Raw genomic sequence first — 26,324 nt, forward strand, 5'->3', positions numbered from 1 at the left:
ATTGACTAAAATGCAGTACTCTGAAATGCAGTCCTAGAAAATTATTATTTTCAACTCTGAAATCTATTGACTAAAATGCAGTACTCTTAAATGCAGTCCTCGAAAACTATTAATTTCAACTCTGAAATCTCTTGACTAAAATGCAATACTCTGAAATGCAGTCCTCGAAAATTATTAATTTCAACTCTGAAATCGGTTGACTAAAATGCAGTACTCTGAAAAACAGTCCACGAAAATTATTAAATACTACTCTGAAATCTTTTGACTAAAACGCAGTACTCTGAAATGCAGTCCTCGAAAATTATTATTTTCAACTCTGAAATCTTTTGACTAAAACGCAGTACTCTGAAATGCAGTCCTAGAAAATTATTATTTTCAACTCTGAAATCTATTGACTAAAATGCAGTACTCTGAAATGCAGTCCTCGAATATTATTAATTTCAACTTTGAAATCGGTTGACTAAAGTGCAGTACTCTGAAAAGCAGTCCACGAAAATAATAAACTTCAACTCTGAAATCGGTTGACTAAAATGCAGTGCTCGGAAATGCAGTCCTCTAATACTATTAATTTCAACTCTGAAATCTCTTGACTAAAATGCAGTACTCTGAAATGCAGTCCTCGAATATTATTAATTTCAACTTTGAAATTGGACTGCTTTTCAGAGTACTGCACTTTAGTCAACCGATTTCAAAGTTGAAATTAATAATATTCGAGGACTGCAATTCAGAGTACTGCATTTTAGTCAAGAGATTTCAGAGTTGAAATTAATAGTTTTAGAGGACTGCATTTCAGAGTACTGCATTTTAGTCAATAGATTTCAGAGTTGAAAATAATAATTTTTTAGGACTGCATTTCAGAGTACTGCGTTTTAGTCAATAGATTTCAGAGTTGAAAATAATAATTTTCTAGGACTGCATTTCAGAGTACTGCATTTTAGTCAATAGATTTCAGAGTTGAAAATAATAATTTTCGAGGACTGCATTTCAGAGTACTGCATTTTAGTCAAGAGATTTCAGAGTTGAAATTTATTATTTTCGTGGACTGCTTTTCAGAGTACTGCGTTTTAGTCAATAGAGAGTTTATATAATAATTTTCGAGGACTGCATTTCAGAGTACTGCGTTTTAGTCAATAGATTTCAGAGTTTATATAATAATTTTCGAGGACTGCATTTCAGAGTACTGCGTTTTAGTCAACCGATTTCAGAGTTGAAATTAATAATATTCGAGGACTGCATTTTAGAGTACTGCGTTTGAGTCAACCGATTTCAGAGTTGAAATTTATTATTTTCGTGGACTGCTTTTCAGAGTACTGCCCTTAAGTCAACCGATTTCAGAGTTGAAATTAATAATATTCGAGGACTGCATTTCAGAGTACTGCGTTTTAGTCAAAAGATTTCAGAGTTTATATAATAATTTTCGAGGACTGCATTTCAGAGTACTGCGTTTTAGTCAACCGATTTCAGAGTTGAAATTTATTATTTTCGTGGACTGCTTTTCAGAGTACTGCACTTTAGTCAACCGATTTCAGAGTTGAAATTAATAATATTCGAAGACTGCATTTTAGAGTACTGCGTTTGAGTCAACCGATTTCAGAGTTGAAATTAATAGTTTTAGAGGACTGCATTTCAGAGTACTGCATTTTAATCAATAGATTTCAGAGTTGAAATTAATAGTTTTAGAGGACTGCATTTCAGAGTACTGCACTTTAGTCAAAAGATTTCAGAGTAGAAAATAATAATTTTCGAGGACTGCATTTCAGAGTACTGCGTTTTAGTCAAGAGATTTCAGAGTTGAAATTAAAAGTTTTCGGGGACTGCATTTCAGAGTACTGCGTTTTAGTCAAAAGATTTCAGAGTTCAAAATAATAATTTTCGAGGACTGCATTTCAGAGTACTGCGTTTTAGTCAAAAGATTTCAGAGTTGAAATTAATAATTTTCGAGGACTGCATTTCAGAGTACTGCATTTTAGTCAAAAGATTTCAGAGTTGAAATTAATAATTTTCGAGGACTGCATTTCAGAGTACTGCACTTTAGTCAACCGATTTCAGAGTTGAAATTAATAATATTCGACGACTGCGTTTCAGAGTACTGCGTTTTAGTCAAAAGATTTCAGAGTTGAAAATAATAATTTTCGAGGACTGCATTTCAGAGTACTGCGTTTTAGTCAAAAGATTTCAGAGTAGTATTTAATAATTTTCGTGGACTGTTTTTCAGAGTACTGCATTTTAGTCAACCGATTTCAGAGTTGAAATTAATAATTTTCGAGGACTGCATTTCAGAGTACTGCATTTTAGTCAAGAGATTTCAGGGTTGAAATTAATAGTTTTAGAGGACTGCATTTCAGAGTACTGCATTTTAGTCAAGAGATTTCAGAGTTGAAACTCTAATTTTGTTCGACTGTATGTTAGGCAATGAATTATAGTATTGCTTTCTTATATTTGTAAATGTGAACCGAACCTGCATACTATAAATAGTAGGTTTCCTACCGTGGACTGCATTTCAGACATTCAGAGTACCTGCAGATTAGTCGACCCCTTCCAAGGGGAACTTCGGTGGTGGTTATAAGCCTCTGGTTTTAGTCAAACCATTTCACGGGTAGATATAATGACCGGAGTCTGCCCATTCAACCGAATACCATTGGAACGTATCCCATTCGTCCGAAAATTTCTAGCCAGTATTTTAAAATCTAGCCCAATGGCGGTTTTCTATAAAAAAGGGAATTTTTTCCCATTCAATCGAATAGCATTGGAACGAATTCCCTTCAACCGAAAGTATATTAGTTTGATAAATCATTTAACAATGTTACGCCTTTTCCAAAATATTGATGTTTAGCTTCATTGACTTCTCAAATAATATGCCTTTTCCAAAACATTACTGTTATGTTAGGTTAGGTTAGGTTAGGTTAGGTTTGGTTAGGTTATGTTTGGTTAGGTTTGGTTAGGTTTGGTAAGGTTAGGTTAGGTTTGGTTTGTTTGGTTAGGTTTTGGTTTGGTTTTGTTAGATTTGGTTAGGTTAGATTAGGTTAGGTTTTTTTAGGTTGGATAACCGATTTTCCATAATATTTTTATTTTCATTGAGGTCTTTGCATAATAAAAGCGGGCCTTTTCCAACAAATTATTTTTAAAAAGATTCTGGAGCAATTAACGCTGCATTTATTTAGTTCCTTGAACAATAAATAAATGCCTTTTCCAAAATATTGATTGTTTTACGGGTCATTTCAGGTTGGCTTTGATTCAGCTCGGTTACAATAGAGGCATCCTTTTAAACTTGGGATTTGACCATCACAGTATAATTATTTATATATGAAAGTGTATTGATAGACGCAAGCTTAAGGACAACGGTATTTTCTTTAAACCAAAAGAGGTATTTTTTAATTCAGTTTTAAAGTACGGCGTTAAAAATATATCTTTTAATAGCAATGAAAATTGAAGATAATAAACCCGCACATTTTGGCTATATTCGGTCCAACGGGATTCGGTTCAATGGGACATTCGGTTCAACGGGATTCGGTTCAATGGGACATTCGGTTCAATGGGACATTCGGTCCAACGGGATTCGGCCCAATGGGCCAGGAGCTAATGACCTACTAAAGTACCTTTTTCACTATCTTTATTAAGAGTTTTAAGAGATGGCGGCCATAGGATCATGGATGAAAAAAAACTAACAGGGATAAATCACGGCGGTAAAATGTTTGTTCGAAACGCACCGTCGCGGCCGAAATTATAAGAACCGGAAACATTCAATTTACCGATTCAATCACGGGGTCAAGTCGGCTGTTGTTTCGTCTGCTTTTTGTACCCACGTAATCGTAACCACTCGGTAGCTTTGAAATGTTGAATGAAAATCAGCATAAAAGCAGAAGCTTAGGCTTTACACATGAAGCCGTGTATCTGTTTTTTTACGAGGAATGTTTTCTGTTCTCGCGGTTACGGCGAGCTCAGCCTCCGGCGGCTCGGGAATCGGGATACCGCTGTTACCTAGCCAAGGCTTAGTGTAGTTTTCGACGAGTCTACTATAATTCGCAGAGCTATTTTTCTGTTGGAATTAGGGAACTACTATAAATATTGAGTATAGTGTCTGAAATATTCTTTAGTTAAAACTATTCACAATACGAAAGATTATTTGGAAGTAAGGCACGAAGATCTTATCAATCTGGGTAGCTTTTGCTTGGACTTTTAAGACGCCGTGTATCTGTTTTTTACGAGGAATGTTTCCTATTCCCGCGGCTACGGGGAGCTTAGCCGCCGGCGGCTCGGGAATCGGGATTCCGCTGATACCTAGCCAAGGCTTAGTGTAGTTTTCGACGAGTCTACTATAATTCGCAGAGCTATTTTTCTGTTGGAATTAGGGAACTACTATAAATATTGAGTATAGTGTCTGAAATATTCTTTAGTTAAAACTATTCACAATACGAAAGATTATATGGCTGCCAGATTTCAGGAGGTTCTCCTCCTTGGATCTGGCAGGGTGTTACGCCTCCATGTTACATTCTCCTCCTCTGATCCAGGACTGTGATATTATTAGAAGAGTCAGTTAAGACTTCTCGCTTGGAGAAGTTAGTCACTATTTGATTAAAGAAGATATAGTCAAAGTTAGGCTATCGCGGGTTTATCCCTTTGTATCAAACGGCATTAAACGGTGTTAATAAAGAAGTATAGAAGACTTAGTTCTTCTATTTTTTGGATATTTAAAGTAAGTTGTCTTTATTCTATTTTTATGGCCCTCGGGAAATTCTCCCTTAGTTAAATTATCGGTAGGATTGCACTTTACGTGACCCACCCAACTAACAATGGTTTCTAGTTAATTGGACCATGAGGAGTCCGAAAAAAATAGTTAAAAATTATTTGGCCGCCGCAAGTTGGTCAAAAATTTTTTTGAAAATTTTAAAATCCATGCACTTACCGCCATTGCGAACGCTATCCGCTTAACGCATTTTGCACTCAATCTTTAAAAATAAGCCGAGGAGGTCTGTGAAAAATTGACGTACTCGCGCCGGAGTTATAGCTATGGAATTTTTTAAGCTAACGGAATCCGTTCATTTCTGATAATAGGACGGAAAAATAATGCGAGAAAAACTACTATGTTTTGGGGAAATCTTTGAAATTTTGGGAAATTCCGTCAAATCTTTTGGGAATTTGATAAATGTGAAGGACGATATTTTGGAAAAGGTGTCAAATTCGGGAATTTGATAAATGTGAATGACGATATTTTGGAAAAGGTCAAATTATTTGGGAATTTGATAAATGTGAAGGACGATATTTTGGAAAAGGTGTCAAATTATTTGGGAATTTGATAAATGTAAATGACGATATTTTGGAAAAGGTGTCAAATTATTTGGGAATTTGATAAATGTGAATGACGATATTTCGGAAAAGGTGTCAAATTATTTGGGAATTTGATAAATGTGAATGACGATATTTTGGAAAAGGTATCAAATTATTTGGGAATTTGATAAATGTGAATGACGATATTTTGGAAAAGGTGTCTTCGGGAATTTGATAAATGTGAATGACGATATTTTGGAAAAAGTCTAATTATTTGGGAATTTGATAAATGTGAAGGACGATATTTTGGAAAAGGTGTCAAATTATTTGGGAATTTGATAAATGTGAATGACGATATTTCGGAAAAGGTGTCAAATTATTTGGGAATTTGATAAGTGTGAAAAACGATATTTTGGAAGAGGTGTCAAATTATTTGGGAATTTGATAAATGTGAATGACGATATTTTGGAAAAGGTGTCAAATTCGGGAATTTGATAAATGTGAATGACGATATTTTGGAAAAGGTGTCAAATTATTTGGGAATTTTATAAATGTGAAGGACGATGTTTTGGAAAATGTGCCAAATTATTCGGGAATTTGATAAATGTGAAGAATGATATTTTGGAAAAGCCGTCAAATTATCCCTGGATTTGATAAATGTGAAGGACAAAATTTTGGAAAAGGCATCAAATTATTCCCGAATTTGGTAAATGTAAAGGACGATATTTTGGAAAAGGTGTTTACATTTATCAAATTGCCGAAAAATAGGCACTCTTTCCAAAATATAGTTGCAATGACTTCCAAAATATTGATGTTGACGTTTGATAATTGACCAATAGTTTGTCGCCTTTTCCAAAATATTGCTGAAATAACTAGACGCCTTTTCCAAAATATTGTTGAAATTAATTGACGCCTTTTCCAAAATATAGTTGAAATAACTAGACGCCTTTTCCAAAATATTGTTGAAATAAATTGACGCCTTTTCCAAAATATAGTTGAAATAACTAGACGCCTTTTCCAAAATATAGTTGAAATAATTTGACGCCTTTTCCAAAATATAGTTGAAATAAATTGACGCCTTTTCCAAAATATAGTTGAAATAAATTGACGCCATTTTCAAAATATAGTTGAAATAAATTGACGCCTTTTTCAAAATATAGTTGAAATAAATTGACGCCTTTTCCAAAATATAGTTGAAATAAATTGACGCCTTTTCCAAAATATAGTTGAAATAAATTGACGCCTTTTCCAAAATATAGTTGAAATAAATTGACGCCTTTTCCAAAATATAGTTGAAATTGACGCCTTTTCCAAAATATAGTTGAAATTGACGCCTTTTCCAAAATATAGTTGAAATAAATTGACGCCTTTTCCAAAATATAGTTGAAATTGACGCCTTTTCCAAAATATAGTTGAAATTGACGCCTTTTCCAAAATATAGTTGAAATAAATTGACGCCTTTTCCAAAATATAGTTGAAATAAATTGACGCCTTTTCCGAAATATAGTTGAAATAAATTGACGCCTTTTCCGAAATATAGTTGAAATAAATTGACGCCTTTTCCGAAATATAGTTGAAATAAATTGACGCCTTTTCCGAAATATAGTTGAAATAAATTGACGCCTTTTTCAAAATATAGTTGAAATAAATTGACGCCTTTTCCAAAATAAAGTTGAAATAAATTGACGCCTTTCATATATATTGATGTTGACATTTGCTAACTGCCCAATAATTTGCCGCCTTTTCCAAAATATTCATGTTGACATTTGGTTCTTTCTCAATAATTTGTCGCCTTTCCCAAAATATAGTTGCAAAAAAACTAGACTCCTTTTCTGAAATATTGACGTTGACATTTGCTAATTTCCCTATATTTTGACACCTTTTCTCTACGCCTTTTATTTCAATTTTTTTTTACAAAAAATCATATTCACCAAAGATTTGACACATTTTCCCAAAAATAATGTTGAGTGAATTAAAAAATATCCCGAATAATTTGACGGCTTTTTTCAAAATTTATCGTTATCAATTATTGAATTCCCAAAAAATTCAACGATTTTCCCAAAACATTTCAGCTTTTCTCGCATTTATATTTCCCTCCTTTTATCAGAAATAAAAGGTTTCCGTAAGCTTAAAAAAATCCATAGCTATAAAACTCCGGCGCGAGTCCGGCAATGTTTTAGAGTCCCCCAGGCTTATTTTGCAAGATTGAGTGCAGAATGCGTTAAGCGGATAACGATCTCAATAGCGGTAAGTGCATGGATTTTAAAATTTTCAAAAAATTGTTTGACCAACTTGCGGCGGCCAAATAATTTTTTAACTATTTTTTTCGGACTCCTCATGGTCCAATTAACTAGAAACCATTGTTAGTTGGGTGGGTCACGTAAAGTGCAATCCTACCAAATTATCATTCAGAGGGTTACATAAAATTGGCGCCCGAACAGGGACCCGACTAAGCCTCGGTCAGTCCCATAGAAATACTGTTTATCATTGTCGGTTAGGATATCCGCCCCCCATGTGGCTCTAAGCCTTGGCTTCCACATTGATAAATAGTTAATAAGATAATTGTATCAAATTAAATCTAACTTAATCAGAATTAAATTAAATAACAAATTGAAAATAAAATTATCTTTGTTAAAAAATTACTGAATTTAGATGACTTACTGTTTATATTGTATAAATTTGACCTAACTTGAATGATGTAAATTGTTTTGATTATTGTATACTAATTAAATAAATCATGGCTTACTCGGACGCTAACAATCAAACTTGGAGATCGCCTCAGACATCTGAGGATGAGGACGAGAACTTAATCTTAAAGAAAGGGGAAGATAAATCAAAAGAAGATCGGTTTACGTCTATAGAAGACGATGGCGACATGCTAGCACCGCCTGAAACAGATGATACCTTGGAGGACTTTAACCGGAAGCTTCGTATTGAGGAAGAGAGAGACGAAGAAGATTCAGAAAAGAGAGCTGCAGCCTCTTCCGAGCCTAACTTCTCTCCTTACTTGTTATTCCCTCATAAGAGTATTCCTGCCCCTAAGGGATGTTTAACTCCCTCTAATTTCCCTCCTCAAACTGGGATTAATTCCCTTGATCCTCCTAAATCAGAGTCCACAATTGTTAAGCCTAAAATTAGTTCTGCTAATGTTTTACCTAAACTAGAAACTAGAACTATCGGAACCCAATTTTCTCCGTCCCGACAAACTCCTCAATTAGGACCAGACACTCCCGAAGAGGAATTAAAAGCTTTTATATTGCCCTTGCTCCAAACACTGGCAGATAATTCAACCCAAAATGTAGCAATACAAAAAGCTTTAACTACTAGTTTTGATAGGTTAGTTAGGGATTTACCCATGTTAATAAATAGAGGTTCAACTCCTCAAACGGGAAAAGTCCCTATTGAACCACCAGAAAGACTAGCTTTTATGGGATCTTCTAACGATAACGCCACCGAGTTTTTAGCTGCTTTCGAGGAGTATGCTAAATTCCACAAGTTATCAAATGAGGAAAGGTTAGCTGCATTGCCTCTCCTTTTACGAGGGCATGCCCTGTACTGGTATAGAGATTTAATCCGTCAGTACGATAATATGTGTAGTTTAAACTCGTCCCATCCTCATTTAACGTGGAAGACTTTCCAAAGACACTTTAAAGTCCAGTTTAGGGATTCGGAAGCAGATTCCAAGTTAAAAATAGAGATTTCCCATAGAATCCAAAAGGATAAGGAATCAGTAGAGGATTTTTTTGGGGAAGTTATGAAGCTGAATCTAGGGATGACCCATCCCCTCTCCGAAAAGGAATTAGTTCCTATAATAAAGAGTAATTTGAAAGATGAACTTAGAACTCCCCTACTTTTCCTTCAATTTACTACTATGGAACAGTTGAGAAATTCCTGTAAAACTATAGAAAAGGATATTGAAGTCAGGAAAAAGAATGCAGAGAAGAGGGAAAAGAGGAAATCTCCCCCCAATCCCAAGGCTAAAGCAGAGTCCTCTTGCCCAGCAAACAGGGGCTCCGCCCATAGTCAATGTTCCCCCGGGCATTGTCTAAGCCCTTGTAATCCTCCTGCCTCTCCCCAATGGGAATATCCCTTACAACCATTAGACTCTAGAGCTAGGGCCAGGTCTAATAACAATTCCAATAGAGGTCAACGATCTTATAACCGATATTATAATCAGAGATTAAAGTCTCCAGGTCGTCAATTGCCGTATCTTACCCTTCTACACGTACAATAACTTGTTTTAAATGCCAAGAACCAGGTCATCTTGCACCTGACTGTCCTAACACAAAGATGATCCAGTCGGGGGAAGCCCAGACGGGAGAGGTCCCACGTGGTCCCTCTCCCGGTGCCCAATAAATTCTCCTAATAAGAAGCGTGTCGCGTTTCCCTTGAGGATTGAATCAGTTCGAAAGGGTTCAGTTTATAAAAGGGTTACAATTCCTGTTACTTTTGAACACGCGACAGTTCACGCTAAATTAGATAGCGGGGCCGATGCCTCTTTTGTTAGTCTTGACCAGTGGCAAAAAATTTGTAAACATAGAAATTCTTCAGAATTACCTGAAGATGAAGAATTAGATTGTGTAGTTTGGGGCGACGGCCGTTATACGTTCACAAAAGGTTCTCACGAGTTAGAATTTACTCTTAAGTCAATTGAAAGTGAGAAACAGTTTAAATTTAAATTTTACATAGTTCCTTCCCTTAATAGTGACTTTATATTGGGTCAAGATTTTCTTGAAGAAAATAGGGTCAAATTAGATTTTGAGTCATCTCAATGCTTAGTAGGTAACTTAAGGATCCCTTTTTCTACATCATCAGAAAAGGATCCCATAGATAAGGAGATTATAGAGAATATTAGGGACGCAGTTTCAGCTGCCCCTATTACTGATGAACAACGTCATCAACTAGAAACCCTTTTATTGAAATTCCCTGAGTTGTTTTCTGATAAAGTAGGAAGAACAGGACTAGTCTTCCATGAGATTCACACGGGTACTAGTCCGCCCATCAAATCTCAGCCTTATCGAGTTAATGACCAGAAAAGGAAGATCATTGAACAACATGTAAGGGAAATGTTAGATGACGGGATAATCAGACCTTCAGTTTCTCCTTGGGCTTCGCCCGTAGTTTTAGTTGATCAAACAAAACGGGGTAAACCCTATCGGTTTTGTATTGATTACAGAAAACTTAATCAGGTTACCATTAAGGACCCTTATCCTTTACCTAATATAGAAGACATGTTAGCTAGGGTTGGAAGACCTAAATATATCACTACACTTGACCTTAAATCTGGGTACTGGCAAGTGGAAATGCACCCTAAGAGCAGAGAAAAAACTGCTTTCGTGACTCACATGGGAAAGTACGAGTTCAATGTACTCCCTTTTGGGCTATGTAACGCCCCTAGCTCCTTTCAGCGTCTAATTGACGAAATATTTAGGGACGCAGATTACTTCCAATTAATAGACTATTTAGATGATTTAATCTCGCTTAGCGAAGATTGGGATCAACACTTAACGTGTTTAGAGTATGTCTTAAATAGGCTAAAGGAAGCGGGTCTCACCCTACAGTTAAAGAAATGTCGTTTCGCTCAGAAAGAAGCTACCATATTTGGTCACATTGTAAATGAAAAAGGGGTGCATATAGATCCTTCTAAGATAGAAGCCATTCAAAAATTTCCTCCTCCTAAAAATATTAAGGAAGTTCAAAGATTTTTAGGGATGGCAGGTTGGCATAATAGGTTTATTAGCCACTATTCTCAAATAGTAGCCCCTATTAATAAACTTAAGAGAAAGGATCAAAAATTTATTTGGGGTTTCGAACAGCAACAAGCGTTCGAAAAAATTAAGGAAGCCATTTGTAAGGCTCACCCCTTAGCTTCCTTTAGAAGGGATTCCCCGTGCATTCTCACTACTGATGCTAGTGATGCAGGGTTAGGTGCCCTTCTTTCCCAAATTCAGGATAATATAGAAGTCCCTATAGCTTATGCTAGCACAGGGTTAAAAGATGCCGAAACTAGGTACTCTACTAGCGAGAAAGAGTGTTTAGCCATATGTTGGGCAGTTAAAAAGTTTAGGCCTTTTCTAGAAGGTCGTAAATTCACGGTCCTTACTGACCATCAAGCTCTACAATGGTTGTTTAACATTAGGGAACCAAATTCTCGGCTAGTTAAATGGGCAATGTACCTCCAGACCTTTGATTTTACCATAAAACATAAAAAAGGAGTAGAAAACGTAGTAGCTGACGCTTTATCGAGGGCCCCGATTAACGTTTTGAGCATAAACTTTAGTTCTTCTACTTCTAATTCTAATAGTAAATTGGATCCAACTAGTAGTAGTACTAGTCAAAATTCTACCGGTAGTAGTAATAGTACAACATCCTCTAGTGAATCTGTTGAAGGTCGAATACGTCCTCCAGGTCCTAGAGCATTATATTCAGTCTTTACTATAGATGACGTAAGAAAGTCTCAAAGGGAAGATCCTTTTGCTTCCCCTATTATTAATTCCTTGCAAGGACCTAACCCAGTTAGGAATAAAATGTTTGAAATAAAGAATGATCTTCTTTATAGAAGACCGTACAGGAATCATCCTGAAAAAATTTATTTACCTCCTCGGTTAAGGCTAGAAGCTATGAGGTTGTTACACGACCACCCTTTATCAGCTCACAGGGGCAAAGATAAGACCCTTAGTAAAGTTACTTATAGATATTGGTGGCCCACTGTAATTAGTGACGTCCAGGATTATGTTAGAGGGTGTACTCCATGCCAACAATTTAAGGCTAGAAACAGGAAAAAGCCAGGGCTAATGCAACCCTCAGAAATAACCAGTCCTTGGGACCAAATTAGTGTCGACATAATGGGACCTTTCCCTTCAAGTAGACACCATTATAAATATTTAATAGTTTTCGTCGATTACATGACTAAATTCGTGGAAATGATTCCACTAAAAACTATTACTGCCAAGACTTGTGTACAGGCTTTTATCTATAGGTGGGGAGCTCCGAAAGCTATCCTTAGTGACAGAGGGGTACAATTTACTTCGAAACTTTGGCTGCTGACTTGCAGAGCCTTTAGAATCAATCCAAAGTTTACTACCCCTTACACTCCTAAAGGAAATCCCACTGAACGAGTCAATAGAGTAATAGGTGAATTAATATCATTTTACGTAGGGAATCACCATGATAGATGGGATGAATCCCTTGACCTTCTTCAGTTCGCTATAAATTCCGCGCCCCATGAAACCACGGGTCGATCCCCGTTCTTTTTGAATTTAGGGCGGGAGCCACGTCTCCCTTGGGATTTAGACATTGAAGAACCCATTCAGGACAATGATGACCCAAGGTAGTCGTAATAAGGCTTTGAAGGTTCTTAAGGAACAATTAGCATTCAGTAATGAATTGTCTAAGCTAGCTAAAGCACACCAGAAAAAATACTATGACCTCCGCCATGACCCTCTCGAGTTGCGGTAGGAACCTTAGTATGGATGGAAACTCATCCTTTATCAAGTACGACAGGTCAGCTCATGAAAAAGCTTAGTCCTAAATGGGCAGGTCCCTTCAAGATAGTTGCAAAGCACTCTCCCGTTGTTTACGAGTTAGAAGACGCTAACTCTGGGCAGAACGTAGGGAAAGTTAACCTAGAACATCTTAAACTTTATTGGACTAACGTAGCTGTCTTCGAAAACGCCGAAAATACCCCCGTTTCTCAATCCGAAGTCGCTGATGACATCGAAGGTAGTTCTCCTACGAATGGTGGCAGCATGCACCACCAATCTGCAGAGACTTCTTCAACTACTTCAACTGAAGCATCATCATCTTCTACATCACCGTCATCCCCGGACGGTCAGGAAGTCCGTCAACCGATTCTTTCTGCAATTACCGATGTCCCTCCAACCATGACATCAAGTACAGTAGAAGAGCAAGCAGCGGATCAACCGATCCCTCATGCAGTTCGGGATGGTTCACTTCAGCCTACAGATTCTGATAGTGAACCGGGCATGGCCCTTTTTGAAGACCCTCCTCTCCTCCTTTTTACCTATCATGATATGAGGGCTTTTCAGCTCGATCATCCCTCAAACGATAGTCCGCCTTCTGCGGCAGGGGAGGCTTCCCCGTCTGATCAAGAATCAGTCGAGGAACCAGAGCTACATAAGTCAACGTCCAGTTTTTCAGAAGAAATTCGAACACCGGAAGACAAATCAACGTCTTCTGAACAATCAGTCATGGAACCGGCGTTACAGCATTCTCCTTCTTCTGGTTTTTCGGAGGAAATAGTACCTCCTGAACCGAATTCTATTTCTACAGAAGAAATATCAACCCCTGAACAGATACCTCAATCGAAATCCCAATCACAGCGTGCGTCAGACAGTTCATCTACCACGTTGTCGGATTCAATGAGAACTCCTCGTCTAAATAGGGCTACATTACCCGACATTTATTTAGAACCGTTTAAATTGGGATGGAGACGAGAGGTGTGTAAGAGGGCGACGGTTCAGCCCGGAGGTAATGAAGTAGACATCTACTATCGACCTCCTGATGATAAAAGGTTAAGGTCCCCTTATGAGGTTCAAGTTTACCTTAACAATAATAATATCACGAACCTAAAAAGGGAATACTTCTGTTTCTCCCGAGAGCCAATTTCCGTTTTCCCTTGGGAATTTATTTCCCAAGCAACAAAAAGAAATTACTAATATATCTAATGTTAGATGACCGAAGGAGGATGTCCACTACCCACATACTTTGATCCTCCGGAAGGAGAGCACAATATCACGGTAAAAGGGAAGCCCTTCGAGTATAAAGATTGAACAGAAACTCATTCATCACCAATGAAGATAAAATCATTTCCTATACCCCTGCTAATGAATTTAAGGGTTTCTCGGGGTAACCCTAAGCTGAAAGAAAAAAAAAACAATTTTCTATTCTATATTTTTGTATAATAACAAAGTTCCTAAAGAGGGGGGGGATGTAACATGGCTGCCAGAATCTTTGGAGTTTCCACTCCTTGGTTCTGGCAGGGCATATCTAGCCTCCATGTTACAAGCCACTCCCCCTTCCACAGTTGTAATATAGAATATGTTATCAGTTGTGTTATCAGTTCTACTGTTGACTGTTGAAGAGACCAGTTCTCTCCTTTTGTAACATTGATACGGAGTTATATTGTATTAACCAAGTTGGGTTACGGGATCATTATCCCTTGTTGTTTTCGTTAATAAACTAAAGACAAATTGTCTTCTTAATTTGGATATTAAAGTAAGTTGTCTTTACTTCTTTTTATGGCCCTCGGGAGTCTTTCTCCCTTAGTTAAATTATTCTACGGAGGGTTACAATATACTTTTAGGATTTCGTAAATAAATATTTTATATCATTTATTAATAATACTATTTTTTATAATTTTATATATCTCCATATAATTTATAAGAACTAATAAATCTCCATATTGTTTAAAGAATTCACAAATCTGCTTAATTTCAAAAGAATTAATAAATCTCCATATTTTTTTAAAAAATCATAAACCTCCATATTTTTTTAAAAAATCATAAACCTCCATATTTTTTTTTAAAAAAATAATAGACTTAAATATTATAAAAGAATCCATAAATCTCCATAATTTGAAAAGAGACCATAAATCTCCATAATTTGAAAAGAATTCATAATTCGCCATATTTTTTATAGCAGTCACAAATCTCCATATTTTTAAAGGATAAAATTCCAAAATTTGAGAATAATTTATAAATTTCCATATTTTTTTAAAAAATTCATAAATCACCATATTTTTTAAAGCAGTCACAAATGTCCATATATTTTAAGAATCCATGAATCTCCATAATTGTAAAAGAATTATTAATTCTCCATATTTTTTTGCAGAATGCAAAAATCTCCATATTTTTAAAGAATTCAAAAATTTCCATATTTTTTAATAATTCATAAATATCAATATTTTTAAAATAGTTCAAAATTCTCCATGTTTTTAAAGAATTCATAAATCATCATATTATTTAAAGAATTCACGTATTTATTTTTAGGATTTTAGAATGGATTTCTTTTTGCAAAACTCATGGGAAGTAAACCAAAATTTCTGCTCAGTTTACAAAACCAATTTGGAAGAGAAAAGTATTCAACTGAAGAAGGAATTTGGAGAGATTCTTTTGTCACCAAACAGCTTCAATTTATTCTGGATGCCCGACACATACACTCAAAACGCTAAAGATATTTTAACACACATGAGAGAAGGCAGTTCCGAGGTTTTGAAAATATCGACCGACGGTAACGAGGATGGAAATTGCAGCTTAGCCTACACCAGAAAGTAAGATTTTCAAAAACACAAAATTATAAAAATGCGCAATTTCAGCATGACTTGCAAATGTCTGTAAATTACAAATTACGTAACGCGGAGTGCGAGTTTTGGATAAGTGTTGTTACCATAAGTTTATCATGGCTCTAAGTACACAAATATGAGTTACGACTGGACATCTTCCGCAGGCTACTGTGACGTCAGAACTCGTAAAGCGTTAAGACCCGAAGAGAGAAAATTTTGAAATTTATTTCGCGGTGCAGCCACCAAACGGTCGAGACGATTACTAAATGGGTCACATGCAAAAAATTATCCAATGGAATAAAGGAGATTTTTACGTTTCGTATAGGCTTTGGGGGGAACGAATTTTACATAAGCTACCCCAAAATCCCTCTGTCTCTCTCGTGAGATAGAGGTGGTTTCAGTCCCGAAACATTCTAAAAGGTATAAAAGAAACGCCAGGCTAGGTAGTACAATTATGTATTGAACTTGAGGTGATAAATGATACGGAGAGAGTATAGGGTTTCATTAAAGCGAGCCCGACAACACTATTGCCATAGAAGTAGCAGCCATTTCTCTACTTAGAGGCATGATAAACTTATGGTGTTACCATAAGTTTATAAGATATTTTCCATAAGTATGACACTACCTATACTTCGTAATGCTACTGAGAGACTTACAGCTCGAGCTAGTTCGAGAACGACAATCGAGAATTGAATACACTCGGTTAATTTTGCAGTCCATCTTCTTATTTAGTCTGTACTAAGCCTTAGACAGCGTCTTAACAGGCGTCGCTTTAAGAGAATCTATGACTTAACTCCCTCACTTCATGACAAGCTCTCAGTAACCAGAGACAAACTTATGGAACATATCTTGCGAGCTTATGCCCTTGTCTTTACTCTTTTTAAATTTCATCATAAACTTTTGATTGAACGAAATGAAACTATAAATCAAGTGGTGGACTCAGAGATAGAATGGCCACTGAAATATAATTCAAAAAAACCTTCAATTGTCATAAATAGGGAAGGCTATAGCTTTACTTAAAGCGCATTTAATTAAACAGGAAAACCATAGCTTGAAGGGAAGGTGAAGTGGAAAATCAAGTGATTTTTTATCGATTCACCTACTAATTATAAGACCAATCTGCATAGTGAAACATTCGGGCAATATCTCCGAATTACTTTAAAATTCAAATTAGGTTCAGATTTTATGGATAATTTGAAATAAGGACCTCCGACCAATATCGTAACGCCCTGCCTTTCTCGTGGTACGATATGCGAATGAAATTTAGCGCGAGATTTGATAAAAGTTGCTCGCGATTCGACAATCGTGGCACGAGGTGTAGAACGTGCAACGGAAATTTTGTTAACAGTAAGGCAGGGCGTTACGCGATTGGTCGGTGGTCCTTATTTCAAATTATCCATAAAATCTGAACCTATAATTTGAATTTTAAAATCATTCGGAGGTATATATTTCCTGGATGTTTCACATGCAGAATGACCTTAAAATTAGTAGGACCATGGTTTTATTATGAACTCGCAAATGTACAGTACACGCTCAATGAATTCTCTGAGTTTCATTTTGATATTATTGTAAGGCCTATACGTGTTTTGGTAAGGTTGCGATCTTCTGCTTCATTTGCACATCCGAACCCAAATATATCCATAACTAAATAATTATTTGTAGAATTATCTCATTATACCTACCCAAGCGGGTAATGTTTAATGTGAAAGGGTGTTTTTTACAACAACGTTATAAAAATTATAAACCTTCTGGATATTAAAACTCATTTTCTCATGTAGAATATCAGCGATAATTTCGTGCAACATGAAATTCGAAAAATATCCTGTTGATGTTCAACATTGCCCAGTTTATTTTCGCAGTTGTAAGTTTTAATAATATTGTTTTAAATTTTTTTTATAAATTAAGACGGTTTGGAAACATTTTGCATGACCTGTTTCTCAAACTCTCTTTCTGTTTAATTTACTTTAAAAACTTCCTACCGTGAAATTAATAATGCTTGTTAAACACAGACGCCTATCACGAACGCCTAGTGCAGTATTATTGGGATGACGTTTCCAGTGCTGTACCTCATAGCGAAGATTTAAAACTATTACAGCATGATTACAGGCTTTTTAAAGGGGAAACCATAATGGAGACTTTAAATGGTAATAACCTACTTTTTATTTAACCTTTTTTTTGGTTAAAGGAATGGGCAGGTAGCATAACATTATGCCGTAAAAGAAGGGCCTTTTTCTAAATATTAAAGGAATAATATTTAATAAAACAAATTACAAAATAATTGGCATTTAATTAGTCTTAAAAATCAAGGACTACTGCGCTGTCCGCCATTGGTTTAGTGGCGTCTGCCAAATCGAACCACTTACCCTTACCCGGAGCCTCCGAGATGAACTAGGCCCATGCATGTCAAATTTTATGTGGGGAAATATCCAGTTTGTTAAGGAAAATATTTTCACCATATATGTGTACAAGATGGCGCTTATATTACCGTTGTGACAGGGGTCTTCCTTAAATTATCGTTGATATTTTAGGGGTCAGTCATAAAATTGTTTTGATAGAGAAAAGTTTCATCCTAAAATTAACGCAAATGTTTTTGGGGCTATTCACTTTTTATTGAATCTTTCGGTTAGATTGTATTGATGACAACAAAATAAATTATTTCAATTAAAAGAATTCAGTAAGAGTAATAAAAACGTATACTTACAATCCGCGACCTTGGCCCAAATACTTAAGCAGTCGACAGGGTCACGGGGTTGAACTTTGTTTATTTTACGGTAACATAAGCGCCTCAAGCGTAAAACCACGGCGAACTAAATTGGTTAAAAAAATATTCTCGCTACGCGACACGCATGGGCCTAGTTCATCTCGGAGGCTCCGTCTTACCTCTCTCAGCCTGTGAGAATTCAACCAATCCCGTTTGGGGTTAGAGGTTCGATTTAGCCTAAGTCACTAAACCAATGGCTATGGCGCAGTAGTTCTTGATTTCTTAAGACTAAATAAATGCTAATTATTTTGTAATGAGAGATCATTAATTCCTATTTTTAATATTTAGGCATAATTCCTTTTATTTTTAGAAAAAGGCCGTTCTTTTAAGGTATAATGTTATGTTACCTGAACCTTTCGATTAAGCATAATTATGACTTTCATTACAGTATCTTACTCCGTTGTGCACTTGAACCTCGTATTTCAAAGATTACTCCCGCATTACGTTATTCAAGTCTTTGCTCCGAGTTCGTTGATTGTAACTATGTCGTGGTTTTCGTTTTGGATGGGACTTGATGCCATTCCAGGAAGAATAACGTTGTGTGTTACCAATCTTTTGACACTATTTACTCAGTTCTCGACTATTAGGCATGATGTTCCCCCTGTAACGTATGTTACGGTATGTCATGAGTTTGAGACCTAATTGAAAGTGCAAGTATTTAATATGATTAAAAATCAGGGCTTGGATATATGGATGTTCATTTGCATGATGTTTGTATTCGCAACTTTGCTGGAATTCACCGTCGTGAAGTATTTGGATACGCAAGTGAAACTTCGTAAAAATCGAAGAAAGGACCAAGTCGTGGTTCTCAAACAGCAGGTAATTTTAAAGTGTCACAAGTGCCAATTATTTAAGATATAATTTTTTCAGCAGAATGAGATTTAATCCGTTCTGTGAAAAGCTTATCCGTTCATTATAGCATGCATAAGTTCATAAGAGATGTTCCCATAAGTAGGACACTTTCTATACTTCGTAATTCTAGAGACTTACTGAGAGCTAGAACTTCTACACTCCGTGGTTAATTTTGTAGTCCATCTTCTCCTATTTAGTCTGTACTAAGCCTTTGACAGCGCCTCACCAGGCGTCGCTTTATCGGAATCTACGACGTTTCACCTACGTCACTTCATTACAACCTCTCAGTAACCAGCGACAAACTTATGGAGCATATCTTATGAACTTATGATTATTCTGGTTTAATTTTGATCAGCCTACGGTATCACGACATTAATTTTAGCAAAAGTGGATGAGGGGAAAAGTATGAAAATGGCCAAAAGTCGCGAGTCATCAGAGTTTCGCCGTAGTTGACCGTTTTATTGGCGTAGCTATACTGGGTCTGTTCACTCCCTTAAAATAGGTCTTGTGTTAATTCGCGGTTACGCTGTTACCGTCGTCTGCTATTGTGTATGCTAGAACTTGCTCGATTTGTGTTTGCAGTCAGAACAGAGTAGCTGGTAATGTTTTAAAATGTATTTGAAGGTATAAAATGGATTTAAGTAAGGTTATCGAAGCACTTGAAAAGCACATAAAACTAGATACGTTTAAAACAAATCTCGGTAACTTAGCTATAGCGCGAGCAGCTCACGTCGTGATGCGCGTGATCGAGTGGGCTATGGTTAAACCAAGGAGCATAAATGTCTGAACTACTTTCAATCGCGAGTTTGCAAGTCCATCAGTCACTAGCAAACTAAATAGTTATTGGCGAAACTTTGATGTCCGCGTTTTTTAACGCAGGCTCTATGGCCATTGTCATACTTTCCCTATCATCCACATTTGATTTTAGTTATCTCTTGCAGCAAAGCGTTCTTTCGGTGATAAAAGAAATACCGGAACCGGGGGAAAAATCAAGTGAACTGATTGGTCAATCATCTTTGCCGCAAGCAGCCTGGAAAAAGACTACGAGAAATTCAGCTGTTATTACGCCATTGGTTACGGATGATCATAATAAGCAACCCGAGTTGAATGGGTTTCCCATATTGACTTTGTTTCGCGGAGTCTATTTCCGTTTCTGTTTGTTACCTTTAACGCCGTATATTGGCCGTTTTTGCTCCAAAATTGGTGATTTTGAAATGGAGGTACTCAATATCGTGGTAAAATATAGTGAAAAACGTAGACTGTTAATTCTCAAGCCTCAAGGTAGTAAACACTTATGTCTGTACTAAGCCTTTGACAGCGCCTCACCAGGCGTCGCTTTACGAGAATATATGACGTTCCACTTACGTCACATCATGACAAGCTCTCAGTAACCAGTTACAAACTCATGAAACATATCTTATAAAGTTTTGATATAATAAATATTTCGGGATTAATTTATTAACATACAAAGGCTTTAATCTATAATAAAAAAACTAGTAAGAATTAATATGCTTACAAATTATTTTAGAAAAAGAAAAAGTTACATGAAAGTGAAATATTTTTCTTACCTTTTCCGTGGTACGTACAAAAAGCGACATCCGTGGCTTCAATTTGAAATTAAATTTTACATCGTTGATTAGTTATTTCCTGGTATTCGCAAGCATTAGAATTATTTTAATTTATTAATGTTAATATCCAACAATGCAGTGAACTCTTGGCTAACTTTTGTACTGCCAGCTCGAACAGAGAAAGAGGTTCAAGTCAAGAGTTGTTTAACATGGAATAAGCTCCATTAGCAGTTTATCACGGAACTCTGAGGTGAAAATTTCTTAACACCCCAAAGTGGAGTTGAACCATCGGCCTTGGGTCACCGTCCCAATGCTCTAACCATCTGAGCTAATCAGGCTCACTATTGAATGCACAAGCCATTACCGGGCAAAATACGGTGAATGAACTATTGATCGCTTAACCTGAGAGTTGACATTAAAAAGTTAACTCAATGATGTTACTTTTGCAGCTCAATAGTGAGCCTCAGTAGCTCAGTTGGTTAGAGCATTGGGACGGTGACCCAACGTTGGTGGTTTAAATCCACTCTAGGGTGTAAAGAAATTTTCACCTTAGAGTTCCATGATAGAGAAAGAGGGCTAAGACTTTCATTGCTCAACCCATAAATAGCGGCAACACTGTTTCAGGGTAGTGTTTTTAAAGATTAAACGCAATAGTTTTATTATAATCAGAGGTATATCATGTACATAGATTAAATTGACAAATTGCGGTTAGACAATATAATTTAATGAAAACTTAGTGGAGTTTAATTGCAAGGGACATCAATGTATTTTAGACAGGAAAGAAACAAACTGCCATAAATATATAAAATTCATGTTTAGTTCACTCGCCTTTTAATTCATTTATTTACAATTTAATTGAAGCCGAGCAAGCGATCGATTTGTGATCAGGTCATTGATAATATAGGCATAGCTAAAACACGTTTCTCAATGACAACATTAGTGTTATTTATTAAAGACATCGTAAAGGTTCTTATCTTGACGAAGCCTTATTTCAAAAATTTTATTAGTGACCCGAGATATTTGAGATGAAAGGTTGTCCGTACAATTTATACGATCAGGGATAGATTCAATTTTAGAAGCAGGAATGGAGAACAGAGTAATGTGGGCGCGCGTCAAAGTCCCGGACCCCCTTCCACTGTACGGAGTGGTATGAAAGAAGAGGCGGGTCATAGCGACAGAGGTAAAAAGGAACTACGTATTTTTTGCCGTCCCCGTCAGCAACGTCATCAAAACATACTTTAAGTGGGCCAATAAGATAATTTAAACTTTTCGTTAGGTGTTGGAGGGAGGGGCTCTATACTGGGCTATGAGTTGGACTGAAGTAAATATTAATCATTCTCCATTCCTACTTCTAAAATTAAATCTATCCCTGATACGATCAAATTAAATAGACGCGTAAGTGAGAATGTAAAATAATTGGTTTCATTCAACTTTTAATTTTTTTTTCTAAATTGAACTGTGGAAGTTTTGGATTGACAATGTTTTCATTCAATCTAATAATAGTTTTAAGTGGGGTGGCGTAGCGGTTAGCGCTTTCGCCTCGCAGCAAGAGGATCCCGGGTGGGATCCCGGACTGTGGCACTGGGTGAAAATCTGGGAACAAATCCTTCTGCGTAGAGTTTGCAAGTTCTTTCCCCGCTTGTTAAAGGAGTTTTCCTTCGGGGGTCTAACCCGGTTTCTCCTTTCCCTCAAAACTTGCAGAGGTTAACGGAAATAGTTAGTATAGGGCGCTGTAGGTTAGCTGTGGCATAGAGGCTAGCCACCACCAGTAAAGGGACCCACCTGTAAATGAGCCACAGGCTTAGTGTGGAAATCCCTTCATAGGCAAAGCTTAGATTATTAACTGAGGCATATTTTTCCGCTACCGATTTTGCACTTTAATATGGTTTTTATTCAATAATTATTTTACGAACTCCATCACGCTTGTTACATTTTTAGGGTCAGGTTCATTTAAAATCACAATTAGAGCGTTGTGGGGGGAAGGGGTGGTTGAGCTTGTATCAGGCGAATTTAAGCCTTTTTACATGTGCATTTCTTCTTGGTTTTACTCTTACTTTAGGTTTCTGTAGGAGTTGAAATTTTATCGATAGCGAATTAGATTCAATTAATAAAATTAAAATATAATTCTATATTGTAAAGATTTTTGTTTTTCGGATTTGCGGAAAATTTTATGCGTTCTTTTTTTTCTGAGAATTAACAACCCTAGTTTTAAACTAATTTTCAAACTGATGAAGAGAAAATGATTGATTCCGTAATATGGGAACTACTATGCAAATTGAGAGTCATCTTGTATTTTGCATATTTCAAACTTTACTGAGAAATTTGCCACAATTTCTATTGATAATCAAATTTATTAAAATTGTGCATCTAGTTTGACGTTAACGCGTAGTGACAGAAGGTTGTATACTTCAGATTTTAAAATATTTTCATTTATTTATCTTCGACAGGAAATTTCTTCCTGCCATTTAAAAATTTGAAATTAATTTTTAAATACATGCTATTATGGATAATCAGAATTAAGTTTCGGACCTCTAGCAGTCCTTGTGGTGATCCAAATGAAACAACCGGTAGTTAAATATGAAAATCATTTTGGAAATGAAGTGTTCCTTCATAACAAGTGGTTCATGTGGACCGTTTATGGTAATCCATTGAGATAGACAGTACTGAATTTTCAAAGTGGCTGAAATAAAGGGTCCTAAACACTCCTCTGTGGTGGTTTTAAAGGTTTTTGTATTTAGTTATACGTAAAAATTATTTTTATGAGGTCACTATCTTCATGATTTCGGAATTACGGATGACAAATTTTTGGAGGGGCCCGTGGTTACCTCTAAATGTTTTGGAGGGGCTTGGGCCCCACTGGCCTATGATTTCTTTCAACGGTCCGCTGACTTCATTACATTTCCTTTAAAGCCTCTCGCTCATAAATATGATCTGTTTTGCGACCTTTGGAACATGTTTTTAGATCGAACTGTTGTATAAAACTTATCCGAACATGATAAGAACTAACAACAAATTAATTATATTTAAGCAATAATCAGATCATATTATAAGAAAATAGTATCAAGCGATTTGATATTTGTTAACTGGTAGCTGAACTGCTACCGGTTGGAGGCGTATTGTACTTTGTTAGGGAAATTCTTTCTTTCTTCAATGACATGGTCATTGAAACGAGTTAAAACTTTTTTATGAGATTAAATATGATCTCTAACACGAGGATAAACACGCACATCACAATGCCAACACCAAAGACGCGAAATGCGAGCTCGGTTTGCACTAGAGTTACTGGTGAAAGCTCCTTCTCGGGAATATGCCATCTCACTTGTTCCCTGACATGAGCCGCTTGAAGAAAGACATTATTGAAACATTTTGTTTCAAATATTCTCTCGCCACTGAAATGAGAAAATATAATTATTATTTGATAAACGATTCGATGAAATTTTACATGACGTGAGTGATAATAAGGGGTTTTTCCAGGATTGTTGATTTTTTTTATTTTTATTGATTTATTTGATTTGTTTGGATTTTTATTGAACTACTAGTTAGTAAATTGCCAACATGAAAACTTTTGAGTCAAAATTAACCAAAAGCAAAATAATCATGACATTTAAGCAGCTATTGGATATTTTCTGCAAAGTTATTCTTATTGTTACTATTCCAATGCTTGTATAAAAAGACTAGCTTGACCATAAATTATTTCATTTCCTAGCCTATTTCGAATCTTACTCCAGTTGAAATTGACCACGAGTGGCAAGACAAACTGGAGTTCTGGGAAAAACTTAAATACGTCTGTGAATAATTGTAGTTAATTAGTGCATTTTTTTATTATTATCATTTTTATTATTATCAGTTTTTTTGTTATATTTTTTTCTTTACTATTTTTTTGTGTATTTGTACTTTTTTTCCTTCCCAACGATCAAAACTTGTTTGTGCAAAAATTTGTAAAATAACCCCAAAATTGTAGAATAGCAATTTGTTTACTTGAAACTTTCCACCTGAAAAGGGGAAAGAACTAGAAATTCCCTCAACCCTTTAGGGTGATCCTAAAGGTTTTCGTGTCCACAATAGGGCAGAGAGACCCAAGCGAAAGGGTCAACTTCAACTTAAGCCATAAATAAACCAAGTAGTTTAGTATGAAAATAACTTAGACTTTTTTCTTAACCTAAACCTTCAACAAAAAATAGAAACCAAACAACAGAAACCAGCAAATAGATATCAGTAGAAAGTAGAAATTATCAAAAAGCGGAAATAAACTAAACTAGCCTAGTAACGATTAACTACAGATTTTTCAGTCGGTCGGTAGTTAAGCCGAAATAGCTCTCCCAAAATTAAAATACCTACGAACTTAGTCGTATTGAAAAAACTACAACGTCAAAACCATGATTGTTTTTAACACAAGTAGAATAATCGTCTCCTTTTGTTTTTAATTATAGGTCTTTTCTAGTTAAGTTTCTTAAAATATTTCTTGGAATCTTAGAAAAGACTTTTTTAAAAATAAAAATAAATACTTCATTTTAATCAAATGATTTTTTTTTATAAAAATCACTTGATTTAAATCAGTGATAAATCCAACTGTTTTAAATCAAACGAGCCTGGGTCTTTCTCAGTAAAACTGTAGCAGTGTCATTCTTATGAAACATATCTTAAAAATTTACGCTTTTACTTACATAACGGTGGTTGTTTCCAGTATCCACGGATCAGTGTATACAGTCCTTTTTATCGCAAAAACGTATTTCAACGTCGTCAAAGGATCTTCGGTGATGAAAAGTTTGGGTTTGTAGAAGAGTAGATCGCATGCCACATCAATTGCAATATCAAATAAGATTTGTGAAGCGAGAAAATCGTGCTTCCCCTCCGCAAGTTCCTCAATGAAACTTGGCGAGGCAGTTTCGATCCTATTAACAGGTTCAATCAATTCCGCAGGAACACGGCCTTGAGGCAATTTGTCTTCCTAATTGTTCGGATCAAATAGCGAAAGGTCGTTTTTATCGCGTATTTTTGATCCAGATCGCGGTGCATATTTATTCATTGGTGTGAAAATATTAGAAGTATCAGAAGGGGATAATAGAAGAAGGATGACACTCTGTATCCTCTTAATGCTTTAGTTATGTAACGTCATTCTTCCCAGGCTCACCCTTTTAGTTTGCTTTCCCGCTCATCAAACTACAAATGGGCATCGCACCGTAAGGTGAATTCTATAATTGTTTGGCACTAAATCCCACAAACCTCGTCTTGACGTGGGACAAAAATGCACAAGCGCGTCTTGCCAAATATTTCAACTCTAATAGAGTAATGATGAGGGAACTATTTATCGCGCATGTGATTCGATTTAGTAACCTTGCTCTAAATGTTCCGATGTTGGGAAGAGTGACGTTACACTTACCCCGCTTTGTGGTACACTTCTCTCGAAGAGAAGTATTATATACTTCTGGTAGTATGAACTACTATTTCCGTTATGACATTTTCTAAATACTTAAAGGGGCTGTAAAGGCTTTCGGACCTGGATTTTTTTTTTAATTTTGAGAAAACCGTTACTGACGTCAAACCACCACCCGGGGGTAATCAAAACAAAAGTCTT

At 36.1% G+C, this 26,324-nt stretch overlaps 1 protein-coding gene across 1 annotated transcript; it reads left to right on the forward strand.

The window, feature by feature from the left end:
* The first annotated feature begins 7,460 nt into the window (after positions 1–7,460).
* Positions 7,461–24,889, forward strand: LOC149647143 (glycine receptor subunit alpha-4-like). The gene is made up of 7 exons (XM_089850000.1): positions 7,461–7,512; positions 15,276–15,556; positions 17,347–17,429; positions 17,578–17,712; positions 18,718–18,947; positions 19,008–19,148; positions 20,123–24,889. Exons 2-7 carry the CDS (start codon positions 15,285–15,287, stop codon positions 20,486–20,488), a joined length of 1,227 nt encoding a protein of 408 aa, XP_089706126.1. The 5' UTR covers positions 7,461–7,512; positions 15,276–15,284; the 3' UTR covers positions 20,489–24,889.
* The last annotated feature ends 1,435 nt before the right edge of the window (positions 24,890–26,324 follow it).

Source organism: Phalangium opilio, unplaced genomic scaffold, assembly GCF_054372755.1.
Source record: "Phalangium opilio isolate 3A_F unplaced genomic scaffold, DU_Popi_V2 ptg000089l_1, whole genome shotgun sequence".
Taxonomy (NCBI): domain Eukaryota; kingdom Metazoa; phylum Arthropoda; class Arachnida; order Opiliones; family Phalangiidae; genus Phalangium; species Phalangium opilio.